Source organism: Polyodon spathula, chromosome 3 (assembly GCF_017654505.1).
Source record: "Polyodon spathula isolate WHYD16114869_AA chromosome 3, ASM1765450v1, whole genome shotgun sequence".
NCBI lineage: Eukaryota > Metazoa > Chordata > Actinopteri > Acipenseriformes > Polyodontidae > Polyodon > Polyodon spathula.
The window spans coordinates 9,609,216-9,627,424 of NC_054536.1; the positions used below are offsets into that span (position 1 = coordinate 9,609,216).

At 36.6% G+C, this 18,209-nt stretch overlaps 1 protein-coding gene across 1 annotated transcript in view; it reads right to left on the reverse strand.

The window, feature by feature from the left end:
- Positions 1 to 609: 609 nt before the first annotated feature.
- The window catches only part of mrc1a (mannose receptor, C type 1a), a 31,168-nt gene continuing 13,568 nt past the window's right edge, over positions 610 to 18,209 (reverse strand). The window contains exons 12-30 of the mRNA XM_041244377.1: positions 16,239 to 16,438; positions 15,966 to 16,090; positions 15,605 to 15,689; positions 14,935 to 15,079; positions 14,131 to 14,169; positions 13,587 to 13,750; positions 13,396 to 13,463; positions 12,858 to 12,958; positions 11,664 to 11,803; positions 11,457 to 11,571; positions 10,204 to 10,376; positions 8,652 to 8,760; positions 8,137 to 8,369; positions 6,605 to 6,770; positions 4,720 to 4,872; positions 4,144 to 4,260; positions 3,704 to 3,865; positions 1,857 to 1,892; positions 610 to 1,552 (exon numbers count right to left, since the gene is read on the reverse strand). Coding sequence (XP_041100311.1) covers positions 1,311 to 1,552; positions 1,857 to 1,892; positions 3,704 to 3,865; positions 4,144 to 4,260; positions 4,720 to 4,872; positions 6,605 to 6,770; positions 8,137 to 8,369; positions 8,652 to 8,760; positions 10,204 to 10,376; positions 11,457 to 11,571; positions 11,664 to 11,803; positions 12,858 to 12,958; positions 13,396 to 13,463; positions 13,587 to 13,750; positions 14,131 to 14,169; positions 14,935 to 15,079; positions 15,605 to 15,689; positions 15,966 to 16,090; positions 16,239 to 16,438 — 2,573 coding nt within the window. The 3' untranslated portion in view covers positions 610 to 1,310. The remainder of the gene's footprint in view (positions 1,553 to 1,856; positions 1,893 to 3,703; positions 3,866 to 4,143; positions 4,261 to 4,719; positions 4,873 to 6,604; positions 6,771 to 8,136; positions 8,370 to 8,651; positions 8,761 to 10,203; positions 10,377 to 11,456; positions 11,572 to 11,663; positions 11,804 to 12,857; positions 12,959 to 13,395; positions 13,464 to 13,586; positions 13,751 to 14,130; positions 14,170 to 14,934; positions 15,080 to 15,604; positions 15,690 to 15,965; positions 16,091 to 16,238; positions 16,439 to 18,209) is intronic.

An 18,209-nucleotide genomic window follows, 5' to 3' on the forward strand; every position in this document is an offset into this window, starting at 1 on the left:
CGTTAATACGAATTTCAAGAGACAAGCAACAAATGTTGCATTAATAATATACCACTAATTTGTTTTATCATGAGTAGCCTATAAGTCAACTGTATACCGTCACAAGCTTTTATTTAACTTAGTCAGGGGTGCAGTGCTAAAGTGTGCATAATTAAAAGTCACCTGCACATTCATAGAAAATGTATGTTTCCTATTCCTATACAGATACTCAGAATGAGCTGGAGGGGCTAGCGGCACATGTGCACAGTCTATTGCACCCAACACATTGGGGAAACGGAATGGAAAATGGAAGTACAAGACAGTGTGAGTTGCATTTTGAACAGAGATTTAGAGAAACAGAACAATAACTCAATACTGGAGCTTGCTTGCAAGTAGTAAGGGAAATGTTGAAACAGTTGTAACTTCATGAGATGAAATGGTGGGCTTTCCAGTAGAATTGAAATCTACTGAACTGCATTGTAACTAAAGGGATAGATGTCTCCTCAGCGAAGCTGGGAGCACACTTTGAGGAGTGACGTATCACAGTCATGCATGGTCATTATTAATTCACTGCATGTGATCTTGTATATAAATGTTCCTTGTAATGTCATCAAGAAAGCTTAAAAGTTGTTTTTTTTTGTTTAAAAATTCATTTTAATTCAGAGCTCTATGCAGACAAAGTAAATCTTGACACAGATTTGGTTTGATCAAACAAATATAATTCAGTAAATGGAAGAAAACGGAAACATGACATTTAAAAAAATAAAACAAAAAGAAAATTGTATATCAGATCAATACAGTGCTCTACCGTTAACACGCCTCGTTACAGTGCGGAATCGGTTACAACATGGCAGGGTCGTAGCCCTTTTATACTCGTTATAAGGTGCAACACAAATAGCACAATCTTGTAAGTAAGGCTCCCCACTATAGCGTTATAAAGGGTGAGAACTGTATTAGAAACTGCCTGTACATCTTTTTCTTCCCAATTATACGTTGTTTAACCCAATATATGCTACTGAGCACTGTGTTTTTTAAACTTATTCTTAGAATATTATCAGCACAATGCTAATTTCGAAGCAGTACACTTGTAGTATACTAAAGGTGAACCAGCTACGGTAAAACAGGACTCATTGCAATTGTATCTTTAGTAGTAGATAGTATGTTGGGTTTTACATTAGACAGGTTTTAAACTAATCCACAGGACAAGAAACATCATCTGTGACTGAGGTGTTGTCATTTCTGTTCTAAAGTGTTTAGAAAAAAAGGCAATTGCAGAGGGGGAAAAAAAAAGTTATTGACAGTACACATATAAGTATACATTTTTATATAACCTAAATGCTTGCTTGTTCATTCTGCTCAATATTAGCTACTAGGACTTTAGTGTCATTTGTTCCAAGTGAAGTTTCAGTATTGAAATAAAGTGTGTTGTCAAAGTTGCTCTCCTCTGATGGAGGGCTATGCCCCCGCTTGTAAATGAAAAAGCCTGCCAGTCCAGCTCCTGTTAAGATAAGGAGCACCACGGCCACCACAATCCCAGTGTAACCTTGCGATGATTTTTCTTCAGGTTTGCGAGCTAAAAGAAAAAAGTACAGAACACAAGTTTCGTCAACATTTTACATATTTTTATAAATATAGACTAAGGCTAACATAACCAGAAAATTTGGATAACCTTGATGTACTTAGGAAAACTGAATTCAAGAAAAGAAAATGTTGAGTGCTCTTACATGCATTACATATACTTTCATAAACCAGCAAGTTAGAATAAAAGATTAGCTGCCTATGCTTTAAACTTGACAAGAACAATTACATTGTGACAAGTTTTAATGAAATCCAATCTGTTTCATGGCAAAGCTGTTCATGAAACTTCATCTGCTTACCTTCCTGTGCTGGGGGTTTCTCAGTTTGTTCAATAACTAAAAAAAAATTAAATCAAAAGGCATTATTAATATCCAGCAGGGCGGTAAGAAAGCCCTGCTTTTTAAATGTAGAGTTTGTTTATTTTTAGAACGGGGTCCAGCCCTCCGCCCCTGCCCAATTTATGGTTTTGTATTTATTTGTATTATAACTTATTTATGTGTAAATATGACAGAGTAGCTGTGCGGTTTGGTTTGTTATTGTTTTGTTTTTATTTTAGATGTGTTCTGGCAGAGGCAAGGTAGCAGCTCGTCCTCTGCCAGGGGTAATTTAAAAACTCATGCAGGTTGTGGCCAAGGGGTAATAGAATAATTACAAGCTATTTAAACCCCTCGGCCATGGTATAAAAAGCCTGCAGCTCTCCATGTTCCGGGTGGGTGTGCGGAAGTGGAGAACGGGAGAGCGAGAGGAGAGAGAAATTTAAAGGTAATACATAGAGGAACAGTGAAGGCGATTGCCCAGTCTGACCTATTTGTGTTCGTGACTTGTTTTTGTTCACACCTTTTATTTATTTATTGTTTAAATTAATGCAGCGTCTTTTTTACTGCAGTACCTTGCCCTTGTTTCTTTCCTGCACTCTGCCCTGACATCACCACTCGCCAGGCTGTCACACCATCACTCACAAAAGCATTGCTTGAGTTGGCAAGCTTGGCTGGAGACACTCATAAAAGTCTACCATAGTAAAAGCACAACAAAGTGTAATAAGGCACAGTGAAAGCATGGTAAAGCATAGATAAGTATTGTAAAGCATCTTAAACATGGTAAGCTATGGTAAGTGCATAGTATAACCATGCTTTGGGAAAATTACAGTGCAAAAATACTGTGGTAAACGTTTATAAGGGGACTCACAGGGAGCACTGCATTGGCTTTTGCACCTAGTAGTCTGGGGCAAGTTCACCTCAACATTGTTCAGAGACCACTGTACTGATTAGTCAACTGCAGAGTCTAGGAGATCGCCAAGCCTGGGGCATGCCTCCAGGACTCAACTGCAGAGTCTAGGAGACCTCCAAGCCTGGGGCACGCCTCCGGAACTCAACTACAGAATCAAGGAGACCTCCAAGCCTGAGGTATGCCTCCAGGACTCAACTACAGAATCTAGGAGACCTCCAAGCCTGGGGCATGCCTCCAGGAAACTACAGAGTATAGGAGACCTCCAAGCCTGAGGCATGCCTCCAGGACTCAAATGCTTAGTAATATCTATTGCACAGGTTCGACAAGTGAAAAAAGGCAATTGGCTTGACTTTGGGAACTGAGGTCACATTGATCTGAACTGATCATACCAAAACTGGGTAGCAAAACAACCGGGGAGAATGTGATAAAAAATATGAGAATAAATATTCCATAAACCAATCTGTAGCCTTTTATCTTTATGGCAGTGCAAAAGAGCCTCTCACCCTGGCTGAAAGAAAGACGCCTGTGTGTGGGCTTTAGGTAACCTGTTGAAGAAAGTTGTGAAGTTTTTGAAGACACCATTTCTCTGGTGATATGAATACACTGAAATGGGGCTTCAGAAGGCTTTGGTAATTATCACTAACTATTACTGGATACATTCTAATATTTTTCTGTCGAGGGAAATTATTAATCTTTTCATGGTAGGAGAATCTAAAAGATATGTACACAATGAAACCAGAATCTAATATTCGATATGATTTTTCATTCTTTTGATAGCTGCACCACCTTCTAGACAAATAATGTATCGCAACATAATGATTATTAGTAGGACACTAATTTGTACATTTTTCATATTCCTTTATAGGATAATCTTTATTGTACCAAACATCATTAAAGCCAATCAGGTAATGTCACTTACTCTTTGATGTTTTACATATGTAACCTCTGTAAGAGTTACAGTTTAGATTGTACCACTTTCCACTGACAGTATGAAGCTCAACACAATCTTTGCTTTTTCCAGATTCTCCTGCATTCCAGTTCACATAATCCACCACAGAGTTGTCAATCCATAACCAATTCCCTGAAACGAGGCACAAAATACACAGATATCAAGGACAAGCAAGTCTGTATTTATGTGTATTACACACCCGCCCATGTAGAACACTGCATGCCGATGAGGCACTGTTGCTGGAATACCTAGCAGCTGAAAAGGTGCAGACTGAATTTTGGTGTAGATAAAATATGTTATCTACCCTTAACCTATTTAAACAAATCTTTGGAATTTGGAAAAGCTAACAAAAATTACCTTAAATACCCACACAGTTATCTAAAAGAAGTTGTGCATGCAGATCAATTTACCATCCACATTTTTGTACAGTCCTATCCAGAAGGATTTCATCCTGTCCTGCAGTATTTCAATGTTTTCTTCTATAAATCTAGCCTCGGCAGCATCTTCAATGCTCAGCAAAGCACCGCCTTTTAAACAAGAACAAAAACATAAAAAAATGACGTGAATACATTACACCGTGTAACAATTTTTTTTTTGTTGTTGTTCCTGGGTAGTAAGTGTTATTTCCTAATTGCTTATGCCTCAAAAGTATAGAAAATGGCTATTATTCCCCACAAACTTTGCTTTTGTGACCAGGACATTGATATTTCAAAATATCACTATTTCCAACGGGAAAACGGGCAAATGTGTGTCTTTTCGTTCACATAAGTCAGAAAAAAAACCAAGATATGAATCCAAATTAACATGTATTTATACTAAAGTAATACAAAAATGACTACAAAAGATTTAGAAGTGAGTAGTTTTTCGAGATTTACGATTATACTGTAAATGAGTCCAAGGCTCTATACATTGATAAAAATATTGATAAATATTAAAAGCAGCAATAAGCAAGTGAACAATACAAGTACAAATACAAATATTCATACCCATCCGTAGACATTCCATGGAAGCATGGGCCCAATTATCAATGGACGCAGACTGAAATAAATAGCAGTGGCCACGGAAAGGAACCCACACTTTTCTTTTCTTTGGTTCTGGGCATTTACCAGCCAACTGAGGGGGGTCAGTTGGAGGGATATCTGTAAAGGCAAACTAGCGTCATGGTCATTTTACTCAACTCAGCTAATATTGGTTCCCACCGACCCCCTCCATATGTGTATGTAAATTATGCATGTATATTGCTAGTACATGTGAGCAACGTGTGCACTGTTCTCTTCTCATGTATTTTGGTGAGGCTGGAACAGTTAGCGGGGCTGGATGGTGCAAATCTAGAGTTAGGGAAGGTGGTCTTAAAATCAAGGTTTTAATTGACAATGCATGGATATAGACTTGAAAAGAAAGATTGCTTTGTTACAAAAAATTAAGGTGGTGCAAATATTCGGAAGGGGAACCAATATTCCCAAATATTGGCTTTAGGAGGAAAGACATATTAGTTCCTAGGGGAACACATATTCTCTGACACCAGTACTCCAACTCTAACAGCAGAAATTCATGTGGCCTACAAAAGTCTCCCAAACATTAAATCTAAACTGAACACTAAACTTCCGTTGTGCATAGAATATGATCGTACTCTATTGTAAACCTGAAAATGAACTATACTTTAGAAATAAAGTTTTTAAAGCATGCCTAAACATTAGAAATTGCCTTCTTTGTAGACTACTTCATAGTTAAATATAATAACATCTAATTGCACCTGCGTGTACAATAAAAAAGTTTTCTAATTAAAAAGGGTTCATTCAAAATGCAGGATACGTTTAAAAACACAGTTGCATTAATTCAATAGCTACACTCTTCTTACTGCATGTAGTTAATATTCTGCTTCTCTGTGTAATACATCTGAAAACAAACAGTACTGCTTAACTATTCCTGTATTTAATCTTTCTACAGGGAAAAATATTTGTGAAACATGCTAATAAACTTCCATCAGCAGAAATCAGACAAAAATATAGACAATCACAACAGACAGCTAATTTTAGTCTGACTGGGAATTGCCAGAAACACAGGACCAATAAGTTCAGGTTTTCATTAAAAAAAACTTTGATAAATAAGCGATTGGATTCTTGATCTATCCGTCAACTAAATTTGTGGAAGGTAAATCTATATAATAAATACAATATTCTGTCTTTGGAGAGAACTGTGATGTTTTGTATTGCTGTAGCATGGCATTCAATAAGGAATACAATATTATAATCTCTTAATTTGCTTTTTTTTTTTAAATATTAGAAATATATAGTATGTGCACACAGGTCCTATGTTAAGTACACAATACAATGTTGGGATTAGAAAAACAAACAAAAAGAAGTTAGCATTCAAGTATGTACAGTATTTATTGAAAGTACTCATGACTTCAAAGCAACGTTGCATTTTACTTATCCAAAATACATTTTACTCACATAGTGCCTAAATTGGAGGGTAAATTACTGGATGACTCAAACCCTTATCCGGAGCACTGAGTCACAATATTTCTCTTGACAGTGGTTTTATGAAATCAGAGAAAAAGACTGTCACGGTGAGTTACCAGAATTCCCTCAAAACACTTTCTGTATTGACAACCCCATCCTCTGCATATCAATTGTGATTTGCAGACAAACCCTGACATCTCTTGAAGGTACAGTTGCATGTTACAGATGGTTTGTGGTTCAAAAGGTAGGTCATAAAAATTGTATATGTAAAATCATGCTGGTGTCCTATCTCTACTTTGTTTACACACTGAATAGTAAGGGTACAGGTAAAATCACGCTGGTGCTCTACCTATACTCTGTTTACACACTGAATAGTAAGGGTACAGGTAAAATCATGCTGGTGTCCTACCTTTGCTCTGTTTACACACTGAATAGTAAGTGTTGTTACAGGGAGCCGTTTTCCATGTTCCATCGTTGTCCATGTAAACACATGCAATGTTATTGTTAGGCTCTGTAGGTGCCCATCTGGAATAACTCAGTCTCCAGCTGTCAGTCCATCTAAAATATCCTTCAGTCTGAAAACGATAAAGACAATAGACTACACATGAGGAAGACAAAGACAACCCCAACCCCCAGTAACTTACATTTCTCATGCAGCAATGATTTGAAAAAACAAGAGACAATGGAGATGTGGAGATTTCTTTTGACAATGAGTAAACAACAATAGGGTAAAGATGCAGGCATTTAAAAGATGTGTAAAAATAGAAAAGGAAATGTCATTTTAATTCTGTATTATATATGATATAGCTTTGTATAACGCTTGCAGTCACACTGAAGAATGTTGATCCCATATTGTGTTACCCACAAATAAAACAGACTTATTTCACCCTACCTTATTTATTCCTTGCATTTTGTGTTAACCATTTTGATTGCTGTGGATTTGCATTGCTGTCATTACATTTTGTGCAAGGTTTATGACATGTAGGTCTAATATTGCAATATGCATCCATGATTACATTTGGTTAGAAAGCTTTAAAGGAGTGCTCACAAGGCTAAACAACCCTTTTTAAACCTTTTCTTCTGTTGGTAATCCTTTAGTTCTTTGCATGTATTTATACTTTAATACTGTTGTAAAATATTCTGTTACTTCCTGGTACCAAATCATTGGGTGTAGCTCAGTTTTGCTCCAATGGTCTAGCTGCAATCAAGCCATGTGACTGACTGCACAGGAAGTGATTAGATACCTTGTTTTTTTTTTTTTTTTAAACGAACAGCTGCTGTGGTTTAAAAATCTGTCGAATTAAAGTTTACAAAACAAAGAACCAAAAGATCAGAAAAAAAAGAAAAGGTAGGAAATGGATAATGGATTTCCTCCAGCCAAGTTATCTAAAGCCTGTTATGGCAAATGGAGTTTAATATTTCTGGTCTGTTGTAAAGTGTTGCAATGTCTTTATTTAGTCCATCAAATCAATGTTACCATCATGAAATAAGCAAATAAAAGAAAATGGGCATCTGCTTAGCATTCTGTATATGGTAGAGATTTTTGTTATCGCTAATGCAAGGTCGACAGGCCGATGCAACCCAATACACAGGTGGAGGCTGGGCGGAACTCGGTACCTTGTGCTCTGCAGTCCCAAATCTTAACCACTGTACACTGTCTTTCTTGCACTGGCGGGTACTAGTATATTTTCCTCTGTGTGCATTTTACACCACGGGTCATCTACTAACTCCCTTTACCCTGTGCTACAGTTAGTGGTAATGAAATATAATAACTATGTTATTATAATTTATAACACATGTATTGATGCAGTATGACTTTACTAGTGCATCCCTTATGTGTAACTGCTTCAACAACTTATATGTATTTAAAAATGTGTTTACTGGCACATTATTTTATACTGTTCATCATGCTTAAGTAATAATAAAGTCAGTGTAATTTACCACATTGCTGTTCAAACCAATCCACAATGGTTCTCCATATTTTTCTGCCTGTAGCATAATGAAGGACTGTATCATAGGATTCAAAATACTGGCCAGCTCTGCATCTTCTGCTTTGCATTGTCTCCGAGCCTCATCCCACTTTAACTTTTGCTTTATTATTCTATAGGAGCTTTTGTCAAATTGGACATAACCCTTGGGCGGTGCTGTCGTTGGTGGTTTGCTGAAATTAGGATCTGGAACAAGAAAAAAATAAGACAAAAAAGGATTTCAGCTGGCAGCAATTTGTATGTTGCTCTTCATGCACAGTGAGTTTCAGAGACAGAGGGAAAAGAAGCACTTTCTAAAAAGGTTGAAATCCCATAGTAAAGGGAAAGCATACAAATATAAAGGTTTGAGAATGAGAAAAGGCCATCAAGGCTTGTTTATAAGCCTGAATAACACATGTCAATTGGATAATGGTAGTTTAAGTGCTTTTTTAGATGTACATAAATATTTACAATATTTACATTATTTACCATAATTTTTTTGGCAAATAAAGCCTTTCACTGCAAGACAATCCTCATTTTTCCAGTGCCCAGCCAGTTTGGAGGTCGACCCACTTGTCATCATTACACAGTCATATTCCTAAATAAACAAATGATTACGTCATAAAAAGGTTATTGCAATTTAATAATTCCACAATTCTTACATGAAATGCACTTTTATGGGATTTACAGTTTCTATTGATATTGATGTCATATTACTCCCTGTTTTAGAAGTACTAATTAAGCGACTGGAGTTATGTCCCAAGGCAAGGGCACTAACAAAAGTCAAAGTCAACTACCACACAGTAGAGCCTTCATATTTAAATAATAAATCAAATATTGATGAAACAGAACTCAGATCATCTAAAAACATGAACATCATAATAAGGTTTAAAAAAAAAGGTTTTAAAATAAATAAAATTACTTTTGAAGCTACTTAACACTTTCAGTCCTGGCTGGACATCAAGGTCCTGCCTTATCTTAGCGCTGTATGGTAACACATACCATCAGAAATCACGTGAGAACCTCACCGGACTCGGTCTGAGTTAGTGTAGAAACATATGTTTAAAAAAAAGATAATAATAATAATAATAATAATAATAATAATAATAATAATAATAATAATAATAATAATAATAATATTGTCCTGTTTTTGAGAGACCCAAAACTACAAGTACCAGAATACACTGCACTTGAAAAAAATACTGTCCCTCCGAACCTGAAGCCTTACCTTTTTAACAAATGTATGACTAAAATTCCTAAATAATAATACAGCCAGGTAGAATTTGGTGTGTTTTGGATGTGTGTCCAGCAGGGGGCAGACTGGTAAACATGGAGTCTAACTGCACATACCTTCCAAATTGTATAAATTGACTACCTGCAGCGAGGCACATTTGTGACTCGAGTGAAATCGTTTTTTAAAACTTGAAATGCTTTCAGTATTAACATTTGTTATGGAACATACTTACCAGGTTGACTTACTGTGATCTTCTTTGTGGATAACAAAATGTTGAGTATTGCTGTATTACATGCAACTATATGTAATACTGTTATTTGATTTGTGTGTTTGTATGTATAGCGTTTAAAAATTAAATGATTGATATTTGCACTTATGCTCATTCTTCGCATTCAAGTAGGCTATTTGATGTATTGTATATTTGCACAGATTGTCAATGTGTTTTTGTATTTCTTTTATAGGAGGCCACTATTGCCTTTTTTCTCTCATTATTGTTTTTGTATTATTGTTTCCCTGTTGTATGTAAGACTTAAATCCTTCTTATGCTTTGTTACACAGTATTGCATGAACATGTTAAGAATATATGGTACTACCACTTTATGGTCCTTTAAGCTTGCTCAAATACAATGTACAAGAAGCTATAGTCATTCAACTGCATATACTGTTCCAGAAATGTGTATCTTTATCTCAGAAATAAAGCTGTTTTTTGTATTTATACTAAACCCTGTGTTGTATCAGCTCTTTCTTATTCGACCTTGTCACAATAATAAGAAGTTCAAAAGGATATGCCCCAAGACTTAAACTTACCTCGTCTCCATAAGTAAACCTGCCTTGAGGCATTGAAACTGGATAGCCTTTAGCCCAGTTAGTGTAGTAAACCCCCATCCCATCAGTCCAGAGGAAGCGCATCTCTGCGTTGATGTCATTTAACCCAATCCATACGTCCACAGGCAAATCCAGAAGTTGAGATGTAAGAAAAGCTAGAGAGATGAAAAGAATAAACAACTGATATGGATATTAAAAGAAATAAAACTTATGGAAATACAGCTAGGCATACTGCAACTAGTGCACCTCACACTACCTCATTGTCGTAATGGCAGCTGCCCATATAGCTCTGGAGCCTGCTAGCTCCTCCCCTGGTGGATTATGCGATGGATATCAAGCCAAGTGGTTGCTGTGGAGTCACTGGGATGCATTACTGTAGCTACTCAGAACCAGACAGGTTTTTTTCATAACTTATTATGGCCTCATGTTCTATGAAAGAGTTTTGGTTTAACTGTGTAACAGGGCGGAGGTGGGGGAGAACCGACGATCATGCACACCGTAAGCGAGCATCTTAACCACAAAACATCTGTAGTTTTAAAGCTTTTAACCTCATCTCACCGACGGGACAGGACAGAATCTGTAACAGCAGTGAATCTATCACACAACACCGCCCTTTACAACTGCATGCAAAATACTACAATAGGAAACAGTTTACTATCATCAATAATCATGTGTAGATCCAGAAACTACTTAAAAATAATTGCGTTCTTTAGTGCCAATGAGGAAGCCCAATTCTGCTGTAAGACCTATCACTGATATACAGGTGGTAGATATGAGAGACAGACCATTTAGAGAGATCTGCACTATACATTACAAATAACCAGGGCCAATGAGAAATATTGTGAAACCAATTAGTGATAAGAAAAAGTTGGGTTCTTACAGTAATATTGAAAGCAGTCTTTGTGCAAAGTAAATAAAATCTGATAGATAGCACATGGTAACAGCACAAAACACTGACTGAATTAAATATAAAGAGGCCTTTCATTTTCATGTATATAGTCATTTCAAATATACCCTGGCCACACAACAATTATGAATATTGTTTTGTTTTTTTTAATTATAAGCAAAAAAGCTCTACTGTATTTATCAAACACAGTTTAAAAAGAGAAATATAGTTGTGGGCATGTGCAAAATGCTACTTGAGGGGAAAACAATGACATTAACAGAGGGTGTCAAATGAACTGGTTATACAGGGGCACAGTTAACATTATTGTTAATCTTATTGTGTTACATACCTTGCTGTTTTGCATTTGCAATGGAAACCAAATTTCCACCCTGGTTTATACAAAGAGTTCTTGCATCTGTCCATGTCTTTCGGTCAGCTTCATTCATGCCAAACATTTTGTAGCACTAAGAGAAAATAAAACAGCTGTCTTACTTAACAGCAACCCAAACATCCACTCCTGTAAGTCTATGTGCTGTATAATCTTTTGAGCTGTTACCTTTTTCTGATATGATAACCAGTCAGCCGGACATCCTCCGACAGGAGGAACTGTGGGGCCCATGGTGGTATTAACAAAATTTTCACTTCTTTTACATATAGAAGGAAATGACTCGCCACAGTTGATATCGTTCCAAAATCCTGCAAAAGAAAATGAGAGACTCAATACTAATTCGATCTCAATTAGTGCTGCATGAAACAATTATTCCATTATTCAGATAAGCTCTCCACAGGTGAGGGTTGCTGGTGTTGATTGGGCTCACTGACCATTCCAAGTGAAACAAGTGAAGAAACAGCTGCTTGTATTTGTGTGGATTGCTGCTTTGCTTAAACCCCGTGGAGATCCAAGCAGCTGCTTCTTCTCTTGCTTCACTTGAAAAGGTCAAGCCCTTATCTGAATAATTGAATAATCAGTTTGTGCAGCTCTAATCTCTGTCTGAATAATTGAATAATCAGTTTGTGTAGCTCTAATCTCTGTCTGAATAGTTGAATAATCAGTTTTTTGAACAGAAGATGTTAATGCGATTACAGTAGGTTTACCATATGACTCCATGTGCACTAGGGCAGTTTGGAAGAGTTCCGGTTTTCAACTCACATCCCAATGCATTCAGGTAAGGGCAGCCCTGCTTTTCTTAAGGAAACAGTGAAAGGTACCTGAGACAGGTAAAACGTATCAGACTGCAATTGCGATGTGAGTTGAAAAGTCTGAACTGTGCCAAATTGCCCCAGTGAACAGAGTCATATAGTAACTCTGGATTACAGCTGCCTGGCATTGAAAGCAAAGGTTCAATCTTCATTCCAGGGGAAACAACCTCATTAGAATTGAGATAACATCAATAACACATTTTCCCACAGTTCTCTTACCAGTATTGTGCCCATTCTCTAATTGCACCAGAAGTGTCAAATATCACAAATTTGCCTATAATTGTAAAATGACTGCTGCTTGCAACAACAGAATGCTACACTATGTTGCACATTGGCTTAAAAATATATACTTTTGTTCTGTAACAAGTGGAGGTACTAACCCACATTTTACTGAGGTGGGTCAGTTTGTGAGCTGAACTTCAGGTACAGGTGCAAACAAATATGCAAGCACTGTCCTTTGCAGGACAATTACAAATATTCATTAAGTTAATTGATGGCTGTATCTTGATTTAAAGGCGTTGAGTTTGATTTTGACTTGATGTACACTTACCCATGCCTCTATACATTGTTACACAGTTTTCATCATTATTTGCAAAATTAGGTTCATGCTGTTCCCAAGCCACATAGGTTACTGGAGATCCATCCATCCATCTTGAACACAAGCAAATCTCCTCAGTTTTGTTATATTTGAATACATATATAATCAAGTATTTATCTAAAACTAAAATAGAATTAACCTTCTTTCTCATCACTAGGATGTTTGTATAGTTGGTACATCATTAAATAGCATGAAGCAGAACTTAGTATTAACCGTAAATAAGAATTCCTTTCATACCTCAAGACTACGCAGTACAGAAATTATGAAATAGTCATTGCACCCAGCATGAGCGAAACGGACAGTTTGCAAACTAACAGCAGAAACAGCCTTGTGTAGGTCCTATTACAAGGACAACACCTTTATATCTTTACCAGCCTTTTCAGAAACGCACTATTCATCTTTAAAAAATACATTTTATACTATTAACCTCTCTATCGATCTTGTCTTAAAGATGAAATACATGCTTTATGCAGCTGTTACTTGTACCTACTGGATTGTTTTATCAAGACCAACAGATAAGGCGATGTAGTATTGGTCATAATTTTCATCCCTTGAGATCTGAAAAAAAAATAAAAAATACAGCTAATGTGTATTGATTGCTTAAAGCATACATTATTTTATCAGCATTTAGAGTACATGTATTGCTACAGACTTTGATTAAAATGTAATAAAGATATTTACCAGTTTCCATAAAAACTTTCTTTCAGATTCACTTTGTATTACTGCCAGATCACCAAAATTCTTCTTACAGAAAGTTCTAGCTTCTTGCATAGGAAGCAATTCAGTATTAATAAGGTACTGAGAGCCATTGTACACAAGCCAGCCATCTTCTGTGGAATTATATACTGTGGAAAATATATAGAACATACTGTATAAAACAAAATGGAAAAACTGGACCAACGTCACAGAGGGAAATTGTGTCTGCTGCTTACCCTCTTTCAGAATGTCTATGACACCGCCCACCTGACCTCCTTGCTACTTGATCATTTGCATCAAAATTACCAGACATGCTTGTTACCTGTGAAAACTCTGAGCAATACAACAAATCCTCATCCAGAACTGTCAGTAACAACAGGATAAGGCTCTGCTGTTTCTTAATTAATATACAGTATGTTTTCTGAGCTGGGATTATAATGTCAGGATATAACATGCTGTAATATATTTTACATAACAAAGAATGCAAATCAAATATTTTATGTTGAATAATATAAGATAATTGACCTACCTGGTTCAGAAATTGTGGGGACAGGTTTTAACAAAGTTCCTGTAAAAAGAACATGTAAATCATCAGATAATTTAAATATATGTTACCTGTATGGCGTTATAAACTTAAATTTGGTATATATAATTATCGTTAAACAATGGGGCATATTTACCAAAAAACTTGTACTTTAAATGGATGAACAAATGTAAATCGTGTAATGAAGTATGGATGTAACAGATCATTTCTAACGCATAATACGTTCAGTAGCACACTTGAGCCAAAACAATCAAGTAATATAATTCAATGTCTCTAAGCACTCTCAACTGTATGCTTCTCATTTTCTTTCTCCTTTCATAAAAAAAGGAATTCAATAAAGAAACGTAGCTTAGGAATAGCCCTTAATATCCTCTTGAGAGAGGTGCTCTATGTCATTCACTTTGAATTGTACAGTATAGGTTGTGGTTCGATCTCCTGCAATGTGCTGCTTTTTACAGAGTCATGCAGGTCAAATAATTGCACATACTGCAGAAAGACTGTAGTAGCACAAACAGACACCGGACCGAATTGTGATGTGCAATAAAGCACAATGTGTTCCAACAGAAGCACAGACAGATTGGTTTCTTTATTTCTTATGCCAATTAAGTGGGCAGTAGTTCATATTTACTGCATGCTTTTTATTTTAAATAAACATGAAAGCAGGAACTGTACTCATAAAAAAGAAAGTAATTTTCACAGCATAAACATTCTAATGAATCCCACGACTCTATAAATGGCAAAATTTCCTTCTGAGCTCAGATGCGATGACGATGACTTGATAAACGTTACCTTTACGAATTTTACAAATCCAGTTTGTGTAGCTTTCACAGTGACGGTCATTCCAAGACAATGGATAGGAAAGTGACATTTCAGTACAAAGCTCAGCATTGTTATAATTATTGGGTTCTCCATAGCCCCAGTTTTCATATGACGTCTGCAAAATATAGGCACAGGTTTACATCAGTGTGAAAAAAACAAAGTCAGTGGAACCTGTCAATCATTTTTATTGAAAAGTAAAATGATCAGCATTAAAATACAGACACTTGTCTTATCTGGCTCCAAAATTCATACAATTATACACCTTAAAATGTTCATGCTACATTGTTCAAGCACCGCAGACAAGCGACATTGCTTAGTGAAGCTCTTAATTTAAGGTATATGATCATAAACAAACTCAATGTTCTGCCTTAAACTATTTATAGGCACTTGCACTACTGGTTTGGGTAGACAAAGTGCTTGGGAATGCCGAAAAAAGACTTCCAAACCATGTAAATATGCCAATACAAGCACACGGCTTGGAACACACCTAAGGTATTCCTTTATCTCAATACTACCTCATGCTTTCTCATGTGTCACTGCTTACTTGCTGACACTCGGTTCTCGGTTTCCTTTGGTCATTAATCTCATGATACAGCAGTGGGCACTAGTCTCTATCACTGCAGTAATATGAATGACTTACTGGACTGCCATCACTCCATACATGACCAGCAGTGGAATCCAATATGTTTAAACCAATCCAGCCAGCTTCATTGTAAAAGTATCCGCTGTTAGAAAAATCAAAATATATTTTGTTACTACATATTTCTAGCTTTTGGTGAGTATCTTGTTGGATCTCGATTCTCCTTGAATAGAGATCTCTCTCTCTCTCTCTCTCTCTCTCTCTCTCTCTCTCTCTCTCTCTCTCTCTCTCTCTCTCTCTCTCCACATCGTAGCCAAGTTGTTAATAACAGGAAGAGGTTGTGTAATTTCAAAAGATAGAAAAACTGTAAAAAAAAATGTAATGAAATAAAAAATAAAAATAAATGTCAGTAACTACTTACAGAGATTCATATATGCTGTCATGTTCCGCCTGACTGTGAATGCTGAGCAGGTCTCCCCCAATTGCCAGACAGAAATCCCGTGCTTCAAACCATGTCTTTCTGTTTTTGTCATTTTTCCTATAGTACTAGGAGAAAGGAAACAGGCAACATGCTTATTTTAATTCCCCAAACAGCAGGTCACACTGAAATCAGATACATTTCATTATAAAACAGCAGGTTACACTGATTTATTTTTACATATTCAGTATTACATGTAGAAAAAAGCGACGATACCTTGTAGCAGTATTGACTGGTTCCTATTGCATGCCAGTCTTCAGGACACGTGGGTAGGGGAGTTGAGACTGGGGGTTCTGTCGTTGTCACTCCCTCAGCCCAGTGCTTGCAGATATACTTTGCCTTTTCTGTGCAGTCTACCACATCCCATAATCCAGCAAACACACCAGTTGTCATTGCAACACAGCCCTGTTTCCTGCCTTTGAAATGGATAATAAGGAGAATGTAAACACCCAATTAGACAAGACATGCCTGTGTTCTATCCTCTTTTACCTACAGGAAGTGAAAGACAAATATGAAACTTTAAATATAAAAAAAATGTATAATATGCGGGAAATATAATGTATCGGTAAGTATCAGTGTTGTACATATACTGCAATAGTTACTCACGGTTGTTATGACATGTCCATTTTTTGTCCTTTGTTTTTTGTTTAGTTATGTTCTATTACTTCCAGCAGTCAATATTACCCCCCTCACTACCACCTTGTTTTTAAAAGAGTTGCGAGAGAATTAAACGTTGTTCCTGCCCATCCACCCCAGGATGACAATGAGATATATCTGGTGTAAATATATTTAGGAAGGGGTGATATTATAAGGGATGAGTGTATATATATCAGGAACAGGTGCAATACATTGGGCTGCAATAGTAAGTTATGTGTTTTGTTATAAACCCCACAGCTTGTTCAGTAACACTTTAAAACACCATGCCCTGTATTTTATTTACATATCACAGGTTACAGGTCCTTAAAAGCTGATGTTTAAAAATAGTATCTTTTTACATGTATGTGTTTCTTGTAAACTGGTATCACTACTGTATACTAGGGATGTGCTGATGCTCTGCAGTGGTCTTCATGTGTATGAACACCTCCTAAGAGAATACTTAGTCTAAGAGAACTTGTGGTGAAACAAATTTTTCCCATTGTAAATACCCCACCTAAAGGAACAGGAACTTCATGTAAAAGAACACTGTTTTGGCACAGATAGTGATTCTTTCACAACTGATACAGCACTGTTTTGTAACCTGATAACTCATCATCATCAAACTAATTTCTAAAATTAATTTCCAAAACTGCCATCATATCATTGCCCCGTTTTCTGTTTGGATTTCCACAAGTGCCGCACCTACATTAGCAATTTTTAAAAATAAATTGAAAACATACAGCACATTTATAATAGGTCTTTTTTATATATATATATATACACACAGTGGCTTCCAAAAGTATTTAGACCCCTGACCAGTTCTCTCATATTACCGAATTACAAATGGTACATTGAAATTTCGTTCTGTTTGATATTTTATTTTTAACACTGAAACTCAGAATCAATTCTTGTAAGGTGACATTGGTTTTATGTTGGCAAATATGTTTAAGAAAAATAAAAAACTGAAATATCTTGCTTGCATAAGTATTCAACCTCTGTGCTGTGGAAGCTCCCAGTTTGCACCGATGAAAGAAATTGCCCTAATGAGGACACAATTACCTTACCATTGGCCTCCACCTGTGAACAATTAAAGTTGCTGTCACATTTTCTGGATAAAAACCCCACTGTTGAGGGATCATTGGTAAAGCTGTGAATATGAAGGAAAATGAAGACCAAAGAGCATTCTACAGAAGTTAGAGATAAAGTAATACAAATGCATAGATTAGGGAAAGGGTACACAATAATATCCAAGTGTTTGGATATCCCAGTGAACACAGTTGGATGAATAATCAGGAAGTAGAAGCTGCATCACACCACCCAGGCACTGCCAAGAAAAGGCCGTCCCTCAAAACTCAACCCTCAAACAAGGAGACTTGTGAGAGAAGCCACAGAGAGACCAAAAAAGAAGAAGCTACAGAGTTCAATGGCTGGGAGTGGAGTAATGGTGCACCAGTCAACCATATCAAGAGCTCTGCATAACACTGGCCTGTATGGGAGGGTGGCAAGAAAGAAGCCGTTACTCAAAAAGTGCCAACTGAAATCATGTCTGGA